Genomic DNA, 17,081 nt, shown 5'->3' with positions numbered 1-17,081 from the left:
CGATGTTGTCTATATGGACTTCCAGAAGGCATTTGATAACGTTCAGCACAAGAGATTAATAGAATCAATAAAAATACACAGAATTGAAAGTGACCTTGTGATTTGGGTTGCAATTTGTTGGGAGGTCGGAGAAGAGAGTAGGGATGAAGGGAAAGTTCTTTGATTGGTGGGATGTAACAAGTGGTGAACCCAGGGATCCGTACTGGGGCCTCAGCTTTTCCCCATATTTATCAATAACTTGGATAAAGGAATAGAGAGTTGTAGATCCAAGTTTCCAGGTGACACGAAGTTAGGAGGCACAGTAAGTGGTGTAGATGGGAGCAGGAAGTTACAAAGAGATAATTTAAGTGAATGGACAAACTGTGGCAGATGGAGTTCAATGTTGGGAAGAGTGAAATCATTCACTTTGGATGCAAGAAGGAAACATTGGAGTATTTTCTTAAACTGAGAGACTGGGAACGGTGGAGGAGCAAAGGGATTTGGGTGTCCATGTACACAAATCACTAAATCAAGTGCACAGATACAAAAATGAACCACAGACTAATGGAATGTTGGCCTTTATCTCGAGGCCTGGAATACAAAGGGGAGGAAGTGATGCTTCAGTTCTACAGAGCCTTGGTCAGAGCCCATCTGGAGTATTGATCCTCACCAAGGATATATTGGCCTTGGAGGGGGGACAGTGCAGATTCACCAGAATGACACTGGGGCTTGAATGGTTGAATTATGAGGACCGGTTGCACAAACTTGATTTGCATTCACTTGAGTTTCGAAGGTTGAGGGGTGATGTGATCCAGATATTTGAAATTATGATGGGATTCGATTGGGTAGAAATAGAAATGCGCATTTTCCACCAGCGGGGTGTGGGTGGTGGGGGGCTGGGGGTGGCGGGGCAGTGGCTCCTAACTCTTAAAGGGAGGATGTCTCTTAAAGTCTCTTAAAGGTAGCCGGTACCTGTTACTTGCTAAAAATAAGTTTGCTGTCTGCACGGATATCAGACATCATACATGTAAAGCACAGATGCTTTACCCTGTGTTACCCTAACCCTATGTTTACAAACTGATGAGTTATGTTGAAACATTGAATAAAGGTTGTGCACTACTAAATCCCACATTCTCCAATCTGTATGTCAGACCTCTCCGATCTGCCAATCTGTGCCTGAAAGAGTGCGTGCACCAAGGCTCTCTGTTGATGCACCTTGGTGCAGGAGGTGGACAGAAGGAGGGACATCCTTTATCCGCAGGGGGGCAAGACGCCCTCCAGACAAATGCCCAAAAGGCAGTGGGAGGCAGCAGGGGACGAAGTCAATGCCAGGCGCACAACACCACGAACATGGATGCCGTGCAGGAAGAAGTTCAATACTTTGACACGAGTGGTCAAAGTGAGTAAGGTCAACGGTCAAGTGGCGTCTCCTACCAACTGCATCAGGCACTGTACCCCCCATCACCCACATACCAACAAACAATTTCAATCAGTACTCAACCCTTCCAGTCAGATGCTTCCTCTCACCCTTACACATTACCACGTTGCAAGCCACAGGACACACATACTGGTAGCTATTCACCCATGACAGGCACATCACCCAGATACATGTCCCGCTTTCTCGCAGGAGAAGGTGGCGCATACCAGAAGGCAACACTTAGCAGTGGCATTTAGCCCCTCGAGCCTGTTCCGACATTCAATGAGATCATGGTTGACCTGTGACCTTACTCCGTATACCTGCCTTAGCCCCATATCCCTTAATACCATTGATTCACAGAATTCGATCAATTTCCGATTTAGAATTCACAATTGAGCGCGCATCAACTGCCATTTGCAGAAGAGCGTTCCAAACTTCTCCCACCCTTTGCGTGTAGAATTGTTTCCTAACTTCACTCCTGCAAGTCCTGGCTCTAAATGTTAGACTATGTCCCCACGTCCTTGTATTCAAGCATAGGAGATCTCCAAAAACAGTCACAAATGCATCAGTAGCCAGAATCAATAATCCAGCAGCGATCCTGTACATCCGACATGGTCCCTTTAAAACGCGTTGGTCGGGGGTCCTCCAAGCACTCTAAGCCATGTTCAGATGGTCATGGTTATGACTGCATTGAGTTGAGCCTTAATTTCCAAAATGGTGTCTATCACTTTAAATCAGCGTTGCACACTGATTGTATCCATTTTCTCCTTACTTTACGGGCTGCCGGCGTTCGGTATTTGCGCATGTGCTAATACCGAGTCCAAGACGGCGACCGGCGCACGTCACGCTGGGAATGTGCGCACGCAGCCTTGACGCTATCCTGGCACTTCGAGACGCCACGGAGCGCAGAAACAAGGGGCGCGACACGAGCCAATTTTGAGCCCATTGTGTTTAAAAGAAAGCTGATTTATTTGACACTTTTACAGAATACCAAACTCCAGCCCAGTTAAAGGGATTATTAACATCAGAAACAAACCCCAACCGTCAGAATGAACGTGGTTTAGTCCTGGATATGATTAACAGCAGAATCCAACCCCTGGACTCACTCATGAACTCTCTGGTGACTCAACAGGTGGGATGATCGAGTGAATCCCTTCTCACACACGGAGCAAGTAAACGGCCTCTCCCCAGTGTGAGTGCGTTGATGTCTCAGCAGCTCCCCCATTCTTTTAAAACTCTTTTCACAGTCAGAACACGTAAAGGGTCTCCTATCAGTGTGAGCAATTTGGTGTTCAATGAGGTGGGATGACCGAGTGAATCGCTTCCCACACACAGAGCAGGTAAACGGCTTCTCTCCAGTGTGAGTACGTTGGTGTGATAGATGATGTCTTTTACTTTTAAAACTCTTCTCACAGTCAGAACATTTAAAATGTCTCTCACCAGTGTGAACAAGTTGATGTTCAATGAGGTAGGATGAACGAGTGAATCTCTTCCCACATTTGGAGCAGGTGAACGGCCTCTCCCCAGTGTGAACTCGCTGGTGTGTCAGCAGGTGGGCTGACTGGGTGAATCTCATCCCGCACTCAGTGCAGGTGAACGGCTTCTCTCCAGTGTGAGTACGTTGATGTGTCAGCAGGTTGGATGTCAAAGTAAATCCCTTCCCACACTCAGTGCAGGTGAACGGCCTCTCCCCTGTGTGAATCCGTTGGTGTGCCAGTAGATCCTTGGTACTTTTAAAGCTCTTCTCACAGTCAGAACATTTAAAAGGTTTCTTATCAGTGTGAACAAGTTGATGTGTCAGAAGGCTGGATGAACAAGTGAATCCCTTCCCACACACGGAGCAGGTGAACGGCCTCTCCCCAGTGTGAACTCGTTGGTGTGTGAGCAGGTTGAATGACTGAGTGAATCCCTTCCCACACTCAGTGCAAGTGAACGGCCTCTCCCCGGTGTGAACTTGCTGGTGTGTTAGCAGGTGGGATGATCGAGTGAATCCCTTCCCACACTCATTGCAGGTGAACGGCCTCTTCCCATTGTGAACTCGTTGGTGTTTCAGTCGGCTGGATGACGCATTCAATCCCTTCCCACACACGGAGCCGGGGAACGACCTCCCTCCAGTGTGTCTGCGTCGATGAGTTTCCAGCTGGGACGGGGAATTGAATCTCTTCCCACAGTCCCCACATTTCCACGGTTTCTCCGTGGTGCGGGTGTCTTTGTCTCTCTCCAGGTTGGACGATCAGTGGAAGTCTCGTCCACACACACAACACGTGTATGGTTTCTCCCTGCTGTGAATGGTGTGATGCTTTTTTCAGGCTGTGTAACTGGTTAAAGCTCTTTCCACAGTCAGTGCACTGGAACACTCTCATTCGGGTGTGTGTTTCTCGGTGCTTTTCCAGTTAAACTGATTTATGAAATCTTTTCCCACAGACAGAACAGACAAACATTGCTCCTTCTATATTCAAAGCCCGATGATCTTCAGGTGCTGGTGAATTGAGTGACTGTCTTATCTTGACGTGATGTTTAGTTTGAGTTTCCTGTCTGCAAATCCTTCCCTTCTAATACCCTGTAAAAGGATTTACACTGTGAATACAGGATAGAAATTCAGAACAGGCAATTCTAGTTTCTATGGAACATTCTTCCCGCTCATTCCCCCAGACTGTAAATCCCCGTCTCACACACTCAGCCTCCTCCCTCTGCTGAAATCCAAACCCATCGCACCATCTCCAACATTTTTCCTTCTATTTAAGCTTTTCTTCTCCCCTGAAAGCCTTGACTCTGACTGGGTTCCGTTCCACACTCACTGGTTCCCCTCCCTCTCCTCCCCTGAAGGTGCTGACTCTGGCTGGGTTCAGTTCCACACTCACTGGTTCCCCTCCCTCTCCTCCCCTGAAGGTCCTGATTCTGGCTGGGTTTAGTTCTGCACTCACTGGTTCTCCTCCCTCTCCTCTCCTGAAAGTGCTGGCTCTGTCTGGGTTCAGTTCCACACTCATTGGTTCCCCTCCCTCTCCTCCCCTGAAGGAGCTGACTCTGACTGTGTTCGGTTCTACACTCACTGGTTCACCTCCCTCTCCTCCCTTGAAGGTGCTGACTCTGACTGGGTTCAGTTCTACACTCACTGGTTCCTCTCCCTCTCCTCCCCTGAAGATGCTGACTCTAGCTGGGTGTCTATCCTCGACCCCTCATTTCGATACTATATCCCTCCCTAGTGCTGCCTGTCAGCAGTCCATCTGTGATATCTCCCAATTTTGGCGACGGACTCTCTCTGACCAGTCACCATTTTTCCTCCATTTAAAGACGGCCCCTGATCTGTCACTATTTCTCCTTCATTTGCAGATTCTCCCTGACCTGTAACTATTTCTGCTTCATTTACAGACACTCGCTGACCCATCACCATTTCTCCTTCATTTACAGACACTCCCAGACCAGTCACCATTTCTCCTTCATTTACAAACACTCCCTGACTAATCACCATCCCTCTCAGCATCTCCCTCGTCCGTTCAATTGTGAACAAGGCCCTTGCCTCCCACAGTCTTATTGCGGATGGCTGCATTAACAATACTAGAACAGCAGTCGGCCATTCAACCCCAGGAGCCTGTTCCGGCTTTCAATTGGACCATGGCTGATCTGTATCTTAACTCTATCTACCCTCCTTGGTATCATAACCCTTAATACTCTGGCCAAACAAAAATCTATCAGTCTCAATTTTCAAATTTACAATTGACCCCCAGTTTCAACAGCTTTTTGGAGTGAAGAGAGTTCCAGATTTCCACTCCCCTTTGTGTGAAGAATTGCTTCCTGACATCACCCCTCAATGGCCAAGATTTAATTTTAAGGTGATCCCAGCATTGGTCCAGACTCTCGCACCAGAGTAAGTGGTTTACCTCCATCTACTCTATTAAATCCTTTCATCATCTTAAACAGCTCAAATAGATCACCCCTTAATCTTGTATATTCAAGAGAATACAAGCCTTGTCTGTGCAATCTATCCTCATCATTTACGTAAGTGATCTATGTAAGCACAGGATAGAAATTCAGAACAGACAGTTCGAGTTTCTCTGAAACATTATTTCTCCTTTGACCATACTGCGCTGTAAATCCCCCATCGAACACACTCTCGCTCCTTGCCCTTATTAAACTGTAAATCCCCCGTCCCACACTCTCTCACTCCTTGCCCCTATTAAACTGAAAATCACCAGTCCCACACTCTCACTCCTTGCCCCTATTAAGCTGCAAATCCCCCGTCCCACTCTCTCCCTCCTTGCACCTAATAATCTGTAAATCCTCCGTCCCACACGCTCTCCCTCCTTGCTCCTATTAATCTGTGAATCCTCCGTCCCACACGCTCTCCCTCCTTGCCCCTATTAAGCTGTAAATCCCCCGTCCCACACACTCTCCCTCTTTGCCCCTATTAATCTGTAAATCCCCCTTCCCACACACACTCCCTCCTTGCCCCTATTAAGCTGTAAATGCCCAGTCCCACACACTCTCCCTCTTTGCCCCTATTAATCTGTAAATCCCCCGTCCCACACACTCTCCCTCCTTGCCCCTATTAATCTGTAAATCCCCCGTCCCACACACTCTCCCTCCTTGACACGTCCTCACTGTTTGAAATCCAGATTCATCGCAGCCTCTATTTTTCTCCCTTTCTCTACTGAAGGTGCTGCGTGATGGTGGGGTTCGGGCCCAGTCACTGTTTACCCTCCAGTACCCGGCCAAGTGTTAATTCTGCACCTGTGAACCTATACACCGAGCTGTCGGTATTTCAACCATGGGGAGCAGCACAGCCAGAGTCCCTGTCTGATTCCGTCCGCCAAAGCTGAGGCCAATGGGATCAGATCAACAACAACCTGCATTTACACTGAGCGGAGTCTCAGCAACACCGAGTGCGGCTCAGGCCCCGAATCAGAGCCGGGGAACCGGGCGGACGGGCGGACGGGCGGGCGGGCTCCCCGGGCTCCATCAAACCCCTCATCCAGCGCCTCGCCCGTCCTACCGGCCTTTTTCCGGTTTCTTCTCCGGTTTCCACCGAGTCCGACTCGCGACAAGCGACAGGGCCGAGGCGCTCTGGAATGCAAGGCGGGCCTTGGGAGCATGCGCAGTCTGATCAGGAAATGAGCGCCTTGTAGATATGGAGGGGTTCCTGGGGCGCGGGGGATTGTGGAGCATGCGGTCGCCATTACTCACCGGGTATTGGTCAGTGTTTTATTGCCGGCGTGGCCCACAGAACCGTGTGGAGAAATGCAGACTGAGGGATTCAGAACCTGTTTGGTGAACAGACACTGACCGTGGAACAGTGTTTCTCAAATTGTTTTCCTCGCGACCCAGTGGAAGAAAAACACTTCCCCCAGGGTCCCAAAACAATAATATCTTCTGACTGGAGTTTTCATCAAATCCCAATAAAGGTGAATCCATGCTCGCTCTTCACTTCACTTAATTCAACTTAAAGTCATAACTTAAATTAAACATCGACGTTGCTTGAAAAACGTTTTAAATACAGTATAAATACAGTAAGAAAGAGGTCTGGTTGAGTTTCATTACTTAATGTGACGGATGGGTCTGCCTGTTGTTCATAATCTCGTTCCAATCTGGATCACAAGATGAAAGCGCTACACGCATATCAGGTGCGCTCTTCAGTCGGTTTCTTTCTCTTGTTCTCAAAGTCGACAATCCCAGTTCGCAGATGTAGGTTGTTGTGAGCAGCAGCAACAACAGAACACTAATCTTACTCAACAGAGGATATTCTTTGAAAGCACTGATCGAAAAAGATGACAAACTGAATGACTTGTGGCGTGTTTTCAGTGTGCTCACAGGTGAGTCGCATCAGCTCGTTTTCTTGCTCAGGCATCAAGTTTAGCTTCATTTTGGATTCAGGATTTTCGAAAGCAAAAGGATCTTTCACCCAACGCTTTTCCATCGAATTTTCAAATCCCTCTGCAGGGAAGTAGCGATCAAAATGGTCAGACAGAGCAGCGAGATGTAACTGTATGACACATTTCATTGCATTCCCTTTATCTTCGTCGAGGCTGTTCTCTCCACCCCAGAGGGCTGTGGATGCTCAGTCGTTTAGTGTATTCAAGCTTGAGTTTGATATATTTTTGGACAAGGCAATCAAGGGATATGGGGATAGGGCGGTAAAGTGGAGTTGAGTTAAAAAATCAGCCATGATCTATTGAATGGCAGAGCAGGCTCGAGGGGCCGTATGGCCTACTCCTGCTCACATTTCATATGTTCTTATCCTGCCAGAGGTGCGGTGCCCAGAACTGAACACAGTACTCTAAATGAGGTCTATCCAGAGCTCTGTATAACTGTGACATAACTTCCAATCCTTTTTATTCCAGATCCCTTGAGATAAAGATCAAAATTCCATTACCATTTTAACTTTTTTTTGCACCTTTTCGTGAATTCTGTACTTGGTCCCATAAATTTCGCTGCTCATCCGCAGTTCCTAGTTTCTTGCCATTTAGAAAATACTCTGTCTATCTTTTTATGGTCCAAAGTGGATGACCTCACATTTCCCCACGTAGAACTCCATCTGCCACAGTTTCAATCACTCACTGAATCTATCAATGTCCCTTTTCAACTTTCTGCTTCCATCTATAATGCTTACTGTGCCACATAATTTACTGTCGTCAGCACATTTGGATATAAGGCTCTCTACATAAGAACGTAAGAAATAGGAGCAGGAGGAGGCCATACGGCCCCACGAGCCCACTCTGCCATTCAATCAGATCAGGGCTGATCTTCGACCTCAACTCCACTTTCCCTCCCGATCCCCATATCCCTTGATTCCCCGAGCGTCCAAATATCTATCGATCTCAGCCTTGAATATCCTCAACGACTGAGCATCCACAGCCCTCTGGGGTAGAGACTTCGAAAGATTCACAACCCTTTGAGTGAAGAAATTTTTCCTCATGTCGATCCTAAATGGCCGACCCCTTATCTTGTGATTATGAGCTCCAGTTCTTGACTCTCCAGTCAGGGGAATCAGCCTCTCAGCATCCACCCTGCCAAGCCGTCTAAGAATGTGATACATTTCAATGAGAATACTTCTCATTTTTCTATCTCCACAGAATATAGGCCAATTTTACACAATATTTCCTCATACAGGAAGACCTCCTTACTCTGATATTGCAACACCCTTACAATAAAGGCTAACATATCATTTGCTTTCCTCACTCGCATTAGACCCTTTGTAGCTCACTATTTCCAGCATATTTTTCCTCTATTCCTTCTGCAGGGAAAAGAAATGAAGACTGAAATCATTTTACTATAATTACACCCGTTTATGTTTTGGAAACAATATCCAACTGAACTGCATCAAATTCGATTATAAACTTTAGAGTTTCTGAAGGAAACAAACTAATAAGAACACTTAATTGCGATGACCGGGAATCGAACCCGGGTCAATTGCTTGGAAAGCAGCTATGCTCACCACTATACCACCATCGCTGACAATGCACGTTACTAAAATAGTTGATAAACATCAGACCCTGAACAGTCACTGCAGGCTGTTGGATTTTGTTCTTCATTTAAACTGGTTTCTGACGGATCCTTTCTCGCTCTGTTGCAGTTCCCGTTTCCGCCCAGTAGATGTCGCCAACCCCCCAATCAATGGAAATTACACAACAGCCAGTAATTCTTCACCTGATATCGGCCGCATCACCCATTCAGTGAGGTTAAATAATTACATTAAATCATTACGGAGACCGGACTACCAGTTGGCACGAATGGCTGCTTAATATTCAAGTCTATAAGATCTTTAGAAAGGACAGAGAAGTCGGGAAAGGAGGAGGAGCAGCAATATTGCTAAAGGACAATATTACAGCAGTTCAAAGATAGAATATCAGTGAGGGTGAGCGGGCAGTGTAAACACTCTGAGAGAGACCCATCACAAATGTCCCCACTGTACTCCTCCAGAAGGTGTAAGAAGGGCGAGTGGGGGAGGATTTCTTCATTCTTTGGGAAAGTGTTTGTGAGATTGTGGAAATGTCTGGAAGAGGAAAAACCGGCGATAAAGCTCGGGCCAAGGCCAAGTCTCGCTCATCCCGAGCCGGACTGCAGTTCCCTGTGGGCCGTGTTCACAGGCTCCAGCGTAAGGGGAACTATGCTTAACGTGTGGGTGCCGGAGCCCCGGTCTAGCTGGCTGCTGTGCTCGAGTATCTGACGGCTGAAATCCTCGAGCTGGCCGGCAACGCGGCCCGCGACAACAAGAAGACCCGAATCATCCCCAGACACCTGCAGCTGGCCATCCACAACGACGAGGAGCTCAACAAGCTGCTGGGACGGGTGACCATTGCTCAGGGTGTTGCCTGATATCCAGGACGTGCTGCTGCCAAAGAAAACCAGCAATGTGAGCTCCAAGAGCAAGTAAAGCGGCCAAGAATTAATCTGATAACCCATAGGACAGGACCAACTTTATAGAAATCTTTGTAGAAGGAAAAGAAATTGAATACGAGATTAATGCAGTAGATGCAATATATTTGGATTTTCCGAAGGCCTTCGATAAGATACCGCATTGTGGACTCATGGCTAAGTTCAGAGCACGTGGAGTCAGGGTCAGGTGGCAGAATGGATAGTCAGTTGGTTACAAAACAGGAAATTGAGAATGGAGGTTACGGGTCGCTACTGAGACTGGCAAAAGGTGGGAAGTGATGTTTCAGTTGCTGGGACCACTGTTGTTCACAATTTACATTAACGATTTGGATTCGGGAATCGGAAGAACAATTCCAAAATTTGTGGACGATACCAAATTGGGGGATGTAGTTAATACAAAGGAAGATGCAAAGAGGACATTAATAAACTTGCAGAATGAAGAATGAGGAGGTCACACACTGCTTGGATAATAAGAGTCTGAACGGGATAGAGGAGCAAAGGGATCTGGTGGTACAGATATAAAAATTACTAGAAGTAGCGACGCAGCTCAAAAAGTTCATAAAATGGAAACTCAAACACTAGGATTCACTTATTGAAAGATAGAATTGAAAAGCAAAGAAGTTATCTTAAACTTGTATGGGAACTTGCTTCGACCAAACTTGGAGTATTGTGCACAGTTCTGGTCTCCATATTATAGAAAGGACGGAGAGGGATTGGAGAAGGTGGAAAATGAATCTCATGACACGAGAAATGAGAGAAGATTCTTATGAGGAAATGCTGAACAGACTGGGGGTGCTTTCTCTGGAAAAGAGAAGGCTGAGGGTTGACCTGATGGAGGTCTTACGATAGGGTTTCATAGAGTAGACATAGAGAAAATGTTTCCACTTGTGCGGAGTCCAAAACCAGAGGTAATAAATATAAAATAGTCGCTAATAAATCCAATAGGGAATTCAGGAGAAACTGATTTACCCAAAGAGTGGTTAGAATGTGGAAAATGCTACCGCAAGGAGCAGCTCAGGCAAATTGCACAGGTGCATTTAAGGGGAAGCTAGATAAACACATGAGGAAGGAAGGAATCGAAGGGTATTCTGATAGAGTTAGATGAAGTAGGGAGGGAGGAGGCTCGTGTGGAGCATAAACGCTGGCACAGACCAGTTGGGCCGAATGGCCTTTTTCTGTGCCGTAGTTTCGATGTAACTCGATATAAACGCTCTTTTCAGAGCCACCCACCGTATGTGTGAAAGGGCTGATTACTGTCTGAAGGGAGACGCTGATATCATGCTACCAGCGTGGCTTTGAGCTGCTTTTGTCTCGTTGTGGACGAGATGAGGTATTAATGGGGCTGGAGTCGGGGCACCGAACACAGTCCGGTACTTTAAACGGTGACTTATGGACCCCAGTCCACACATCACCAGATTTCTTGTATTTATTTAAACTACTTGCCATGCTGGTCTCTAAAAGCATCACCATAACTGCTCGACTAACCTTTCTACATCTGTGGGATACAGCGCTTCGCTCCGTTTCTGTTATATTTTGTTGGATTATTTACATAACGCATCAAACTCACTGGGGAATCACTGAAATGTAAATATGCACAGAAACAAATAACAGTGAATTGTCTGGTGCCCAGGAGATCAGAAACATTACTCGCCTTTCGTCCTGTTAACAAGTAAACCGTGTTTACAGTCCACCTACCCGCGTTGGTTCCATGTCGGGGATTAAACAGAGAAAGCGGGAGGGGAGGAGTCAGAGTGACGGACAGAGAGGAGAGCGGCTTCTGATCTGCCGGCTCCACCTCCAGCTTTCGCCACCCGCCAATTTCAAACCGTTTATCGATAATAGAACCGAAACACAGCGCCCCGCACAAACCCTTACAGACTCGGGCTTCATATTCAAGGATTCCCAGAAACCCGGAGCTTTTAAATAAACCCCGTTACAATTAACAGTCAGTAATATTCCTGCCTAAATACAGTCCCTTCTATAACAAGTCAACCCGCCTCCTTCCATTTCAGTCCCAGACCCGATTCCATCTCCCCACACATCCCCTCCCAGACGGGTTCAGCAGTTTTCAAACACTTTATTCCAGCTGATTTGGAGAATGTCATGTGTCGGGGTTTGAGTTGTGACGCGGAGTTTCTCCGCCAGTGTTACCGTCTCACAGAGACGCTCACCCTGAATCTGTGAAAAGATAATGACCACGAACTGGAACTGGAGCCGAACACACCCCCAGTTACAGTGAAGCCCGGCCCGGCTTGATGTCGTTGATCAAACGTCCCTGTTATTTCTGTATCCCACCCGCCCAGTTTAATGACAATTCTGGTATTTTGTCTCATTCCCCACACAAACTGCAAATCTCAATCAATTGGAGGTTGGCGACATCTGCTGTCCGGAAGCAAGTACTTCCACAGACCGATATGGATCATTTGTATTTAACAAGTTATTGTTAGTTCTGCAATCGGAATCAAGTCCTTATTAAATTGATTCCTGACTCTCTTCAGACAGTAACCGGCCCTTTCACAGATACAGTGGGTGGCTCTGAAAAGAGCCTTTGGGTTATCAGACAGAATCCCACCATCATTTCCAGCACAAGAGAGAGACACACACATTCTGTCAGTCTTACACTTCCTATCAGTGTGCTCATATCACGCGCAATAGCAGTGTCATCCTTAATATATAGCACCAGAGAGAGAGGGGACGACAGACACGGTGAGAGAGAGAGCGGAGAGACACAGTGCCACAGTATCAGACTGACCTGCAAAGTTAAGCTTTATCCAGAATTTTTTTTTTGGAGAGAGAGAAGATGTAATCTAATCTCTCACTGATATTGTACCAGAGACAGAAATACTATTAAACCCACACTCAGGGACAGTGCAGAGAATGACAAAAACAATGGGCAACATTTAACCCTCTCTTGCCTCTTCTACTATATTCGGTTTTGCAGCACAGGGACGTTCGGTGTTACACTCAGTAATCGAGAGTTTCAGTCTGATTAAATTAATCTCGGACTGTTGCTGTCTGATATTAATCCTACACGGTACCAACAGACACACCGACTCACACTTTCCTCCCATGTTTCTCCAGGATTCGTTTGAGAAATCCTCCCTCCAGTTTCGTAGCCACGCGTCAGTTTGATCACGAAAGAGTCCAAGAATGAACAGAACCCACAGGCTCATTTCACAGCCGCCCACTTTATCACTGAAAGACTCTTTACCATCAAAAGATACCGAGAGAAACAGCAGGGATGGAAACATCTAGTTTAATAGTTAGAGATTGTAAAGTCAGTCTGGATTCCAGCGTTAGGCACTGGTGGAATCCCATCTGTTTCCCATTCTGGTGCCTGTTCCTGCACTGCCTGTGGACCCCATTCCCTCTGACCTTTCCCCCAGACCCACTTCCTTTGCTCAGACTCGGAAAAATTCCAATTGGGGAAAGTTTCCATCGATTTTTGTATTGGGAATTAAACCAGATATCTGCGCATGCGTGACTCAGCCCCGCCCCCAGCGCTGGTTGTTGGTGAGCAGAAGAGCGCATGCGCGCTGCCCTCCCCCAGCTCGGCCTGTGGGCGCCATTCCCTCAGTGAGCGGAAGAAGATGGTTTAAAACAGCCGGGAATGGAGAGATCACGGCCCCCGGGGGAAGGGAGCAAAGAGCAGCCTCGTTACAGCAGCTCATCGCTTCGGGACCGTGTCCGCAGATGGGCTCAGAGATCGGCATTGAGTCCGGGGGAAGGTCAGGGGGAGTCCGGGGGCTGTTTGTAAGAGGCGGAGTGGATAAGGAACTGGTCCCGGAACATGGAGTGAGCGGGGGAAGGGAGAGGTCATTCTCGGGCTGTGTGTGCACAGGGTGTGTCCAGGGGAAGGGAGAGAGAATGGGAAGAACCTGCTATTTAAAATCATTGCTGCTTTCTCTCCCCAAACCAGGAGTGAATGGTCCTGGTTTAGTTGCAGTCTCACCCTGTTACTGGACAGTGAACAGTAAGGATGTGGGGAGTTATACAAAGAGCATCTATTGCAGGCACCAGGTGAGAAGTATGAAGGACACAATTTAAACAGCGGTTGTTTGCTTTCAGTTGAACGGTTATTCCCATGGGAGAGGAGATTAGAAACCAGACCTGTACAAAGGTCCCTCCCCCATCGGGTCGTCCCATTCATGGATCAGTGGAGGGGATGTCACTAAATTGCTTTAAAATCGCCTAACACACCTGGTGTGCAGAAGCTGAGTGCTGCAGTACTGCAGTGGAGTCAGACACTGACACCGTTTGTATCACTGGTTTTCATTTGTGGATATTCAAAATAATTATTAACAGCGATATTAAACTGATCACTTCTGTATTTTCTACCTCCACTGTTCTTGAGTTACAAGATATATGTTACTTTCTACAGCCAAGCCCTTGAAGGAGCCAGAATGAATGTGAAGTTTCCTCCATCCGAGGCAAAGGAACAGTGCAGCCAGCTCCTTCTCACACACAGTAAGTACATTATCACTCACAGAGCACAGAGACACAGACAGGTCATCAGTTCCACAGTCTCAGACAGCAGAAGTAGTCAGTCCCACACTGATCCCAAGTTCCAGAGACACATTTTCAATCCAACAGTCAAACAGAGCAGGTGAGGCAGACGCTGGTCCATTTCCCCCTCACTCAGTCCCGCAGAAAGGTGGATACAAAAATCCCAGTCCAAAGTCATGCTTTCAGATTGTCAATTTCACAAAAGGACAACATTAGCCATGAATTAAATCCCAGATACCACAAGATTCCAATTGTATTCTAGCCCAAAACTCTCTCACACACACACGTGAGTTTAATACATGAAGTATCCATTCGAATTGTGTACCATTCAAATACAAATTGCAAGTCCAAAACTCATGTACAGTATCAGATTGAGAAATGCTGTGACAGTGTAACCTGAGAAACACATTAGAAACCAGTTTATAATATACTGATAGTATGAGATTTACAGATACAGTATCAATTCTATTAGCACAGACCGAGATGCACATTACACACGAGTCCAAAAATCTTACAATAAAACTTAAAGATGCAGTATCAATTCCTTTAGTTCAGAAAGATCTACACATTATATACCAATTCAAAAATGTCACCATATCAGTTTGAAAGATATATTACCATTCACAATATTACTCACAGAGATACAGATTTAATAGTTGTCCAAAATCACACAAATTATCTGATTAAAACCTCCAGCATCAAATCCTAAAGTGTATCCATATTTACCAATTAAATAATGAGAAAAACGACTTAAACATTAAGATATTAAAGCTACAGTATTGAATACCATAATGTAATCTGAGAGAATAATTGTGGACAGATACAGAATGAAATAAACAGTATCAATACCATTGGTTCAGACTGAGCTACACATTATATACCAGTCCAAAAACCTCATAAATGAACAGACTTGAAGATACAGTATCAATTCTATTAGCGCTGCCTGAACTGTACATTACATACCAGACTGGAAATCCCATACAATATTAGTCTGAAAGATACAGTATCAATTCCATCAGTGCAGACTGAGCCACACATTATATAGCAGTCAAAGAATCTCATACGCCATCAGACTCAAAGATACAATATCAATTACATAACACGTACTGAGCTCCATGTTACTCACCAGTCCAAAAATCACATCGAATATCAGATCGAAAGATTCAGTATCACTTCCATTATTCAAGACTGAGCTACACATCACATTCCAGTCCAAAAATCTAATACAGTATCAGACTGATAGATACAGTATTAATTCCTTTAGTGCAGGCTGAGCTACATATTACATACCAGTCCAAAAATCTCATACAATATTAGATTGAGATACAGAATTAATCCCATTATTGCAGACCGAGCTAAACATTACATACCAATCCAATAATTTCACTGTGAACAGATTGAAAGATACATAATCTCTGAACTCTATTGTGAATGATAAAGATGCAATACTACTCCAAAACTCACACATGTTTGATTAAAGAAAATCGAGAAGTGTATCCATATTTACAAATTAAACACTAGACGAAGAACTATATGTAATTTAAAGTATTAAAGATACAGTTTCAAGTCCGATACTGTAAACTGAAATTAGAATACAGAATGAATTCACACTTGCACATTGTTTCAGAGACTGAATTACAGAATGAATTCCACACTGAGATAATGTAGCAGAAAATGGCAGATACAGAATGAATCCCACACTCACACACAGTACCTGAGACCTGCAGATGCAGAATGAATCCCACACTCACACACAGTAGTGACTGACAGATACAGAATGAATCCGACACTCACACACAGTACCAGAGACCTGCAGATACAGAATGAATCCCACACTCACACACAGTACAGAGACTGACAGATAGAGAATGAATCCCACACTCACATACAGTACCAGAGACTGACAGATACAGAATGAATCCCACACTCACACACAGTACCAGAGACTGACAGATACAGAATGAATCCCACAATCACATCACTGCAGGCTGAGTTACACTTTATAGACCAGTCCAAAGATCTCATAGTGTCAGATTGAAAGATATAGTATGAATTCTATTGGTGCAGACTGAGCTACATGTTAGATATATTGGTCAATACTCAGTATTATACTGAAATAAGCATAATCCATACCATTGGTACAGACTGAGCTATACATTACATACGAGTCCAAAAATCATAAATGATCAGACTGGAAGATATAATTTAATTCTATTCACACCGCCTGAGCTCAACATTATATATCAGTCCAACAATCTCATACAATATTAGACTGAAAGATACAGAATCGATTCAATTAGTGCAGACTGAGCCACACATTATATAGCAGTCCAAGAATCTCATACCCTATCAGACTCAAAAATACAATATCAATTCCATTAGCACAGACTGAGCTACATGTTACTCACCAGTCCAAAAATCTCATACAGTATCACAATGAAAGATTCAGTATTAATTCCATTCGTGCAGACTGAGCTATACATTGCATTCAAGTCCAAAAATTTCATACAGTATCAGACTGATAGATACAGTATCAATTCATTTCGTGCAGGATGAGCTACATATTACATACCAGTCCAAAAATCTCATACAGTGTTAGACTCAGATACAGAATTAATCCCATTATTGCAGACTGAACTATACATTACATACTAGTCCAGTAATTTCATCGTGAACAGATTGAAAGGTATATTATCGTTCACAATAGAGTTCAGAGATTAAGATGTAATGCTACTCCAAAACGCACACACGTCGTTTGTTTAAAGAAAATCAAAAAGTGTATCCATATTTACAAATTAAATGCTCGATG

At 45.2% G+C, this 17,081-nt stretch overlaps 2 protein-coding genes and 1 non-coding gene across 3 annotated transcripts in view; 1 reads left to right on the top strand and 2 right to left on the bottom strand.

Moving 5' to 3' along the window:
- Positions 1 to 2,347: 2,347 nt before the first annotated feature.
- LOC137318359 (zinc finger protein 84-like) lies at positions 2,348 to 9,793 on the bottom strand. The gene is made up of 2 exons (XM_067981244.1): positions 9,629 to 9,793; positions 2,348 to 3,614 (listed from the first exon to the last, which is right to left on the bottom strand). Exons 1-2 carry the CDS (start codon positions 9,791 to 9,793, stop codon positions 2,499 to 2,501), a joined length of 1,281 nt encoding a protein of 426 aa, XP_067837345.1. The 3' UTR covers positions 2,348 to 2,498.
- Positions 8,771 to 8,842, bottom strand: trnag-ucc (transfer RNA glycine (anticodon UCC)). Its single transcript has one exon. It is a non-coding gene; the product is annotated as a tRNA-Gly (tRNA).
- A 3,518-nt stretch (positions 9,794 to 13,311) lies between the features above and the next one.
- Positions 13,312 to 17,081, top strand: part of LOC137318393 (zinc finger protein 3-like) — a 626,361-nt gene continuing 622,591 nt past the window's right edge. Inside the window, exon 1 of the mRNA XM_067981293.1 lies at positions 13,312 to 13,561. The gene's annotated coding sequence lies outside the window, so the exon portion shown is untranslated. The remainder of the gene's footprint in view (positions 13,562 to 17,081) is intronic.

The sequence above is a fragment of the Heptranchias perlo genome, unplaced genomic scaffold, assembly GCF_035084215.1.
Source record: "Heptranchias perlo isolate sHepPer1 unplaced genomic scaffold, sHepPer1.hap1 HAP1_SCAFFOLD_70, whole genome shotgun sequence".
NCBI lineage: Eukaryota > Metazoa > Chordata > Chondrichthyes > Hexanchiformes > Hexanchidae > Heptranchias > Heptranchias perlo.
The sequence above is the reverse complement of the archived record's forward strand: the minus strand, read 5'-3'. Positions and strand labels throughout refer to the sequence as shown.

Bases quoted from the DNA above. Each gene is read 5' to 3' on its own strand.
- LOC137318359 (XM_067981244.1), bottom strand. From the start codon at position 9,793: ATGGGTTATCAGATTAATTCTTGGCCGCTTTACTTGCTCTTGGAGCTC. The intron at 3,615-9,628 runs GTGTCTGGGGAT...TCCAACCTGGAG, and splicing joins TTGTGGATGGCCAGCTGCAG to AGAGACAAAGACACCCGCAC.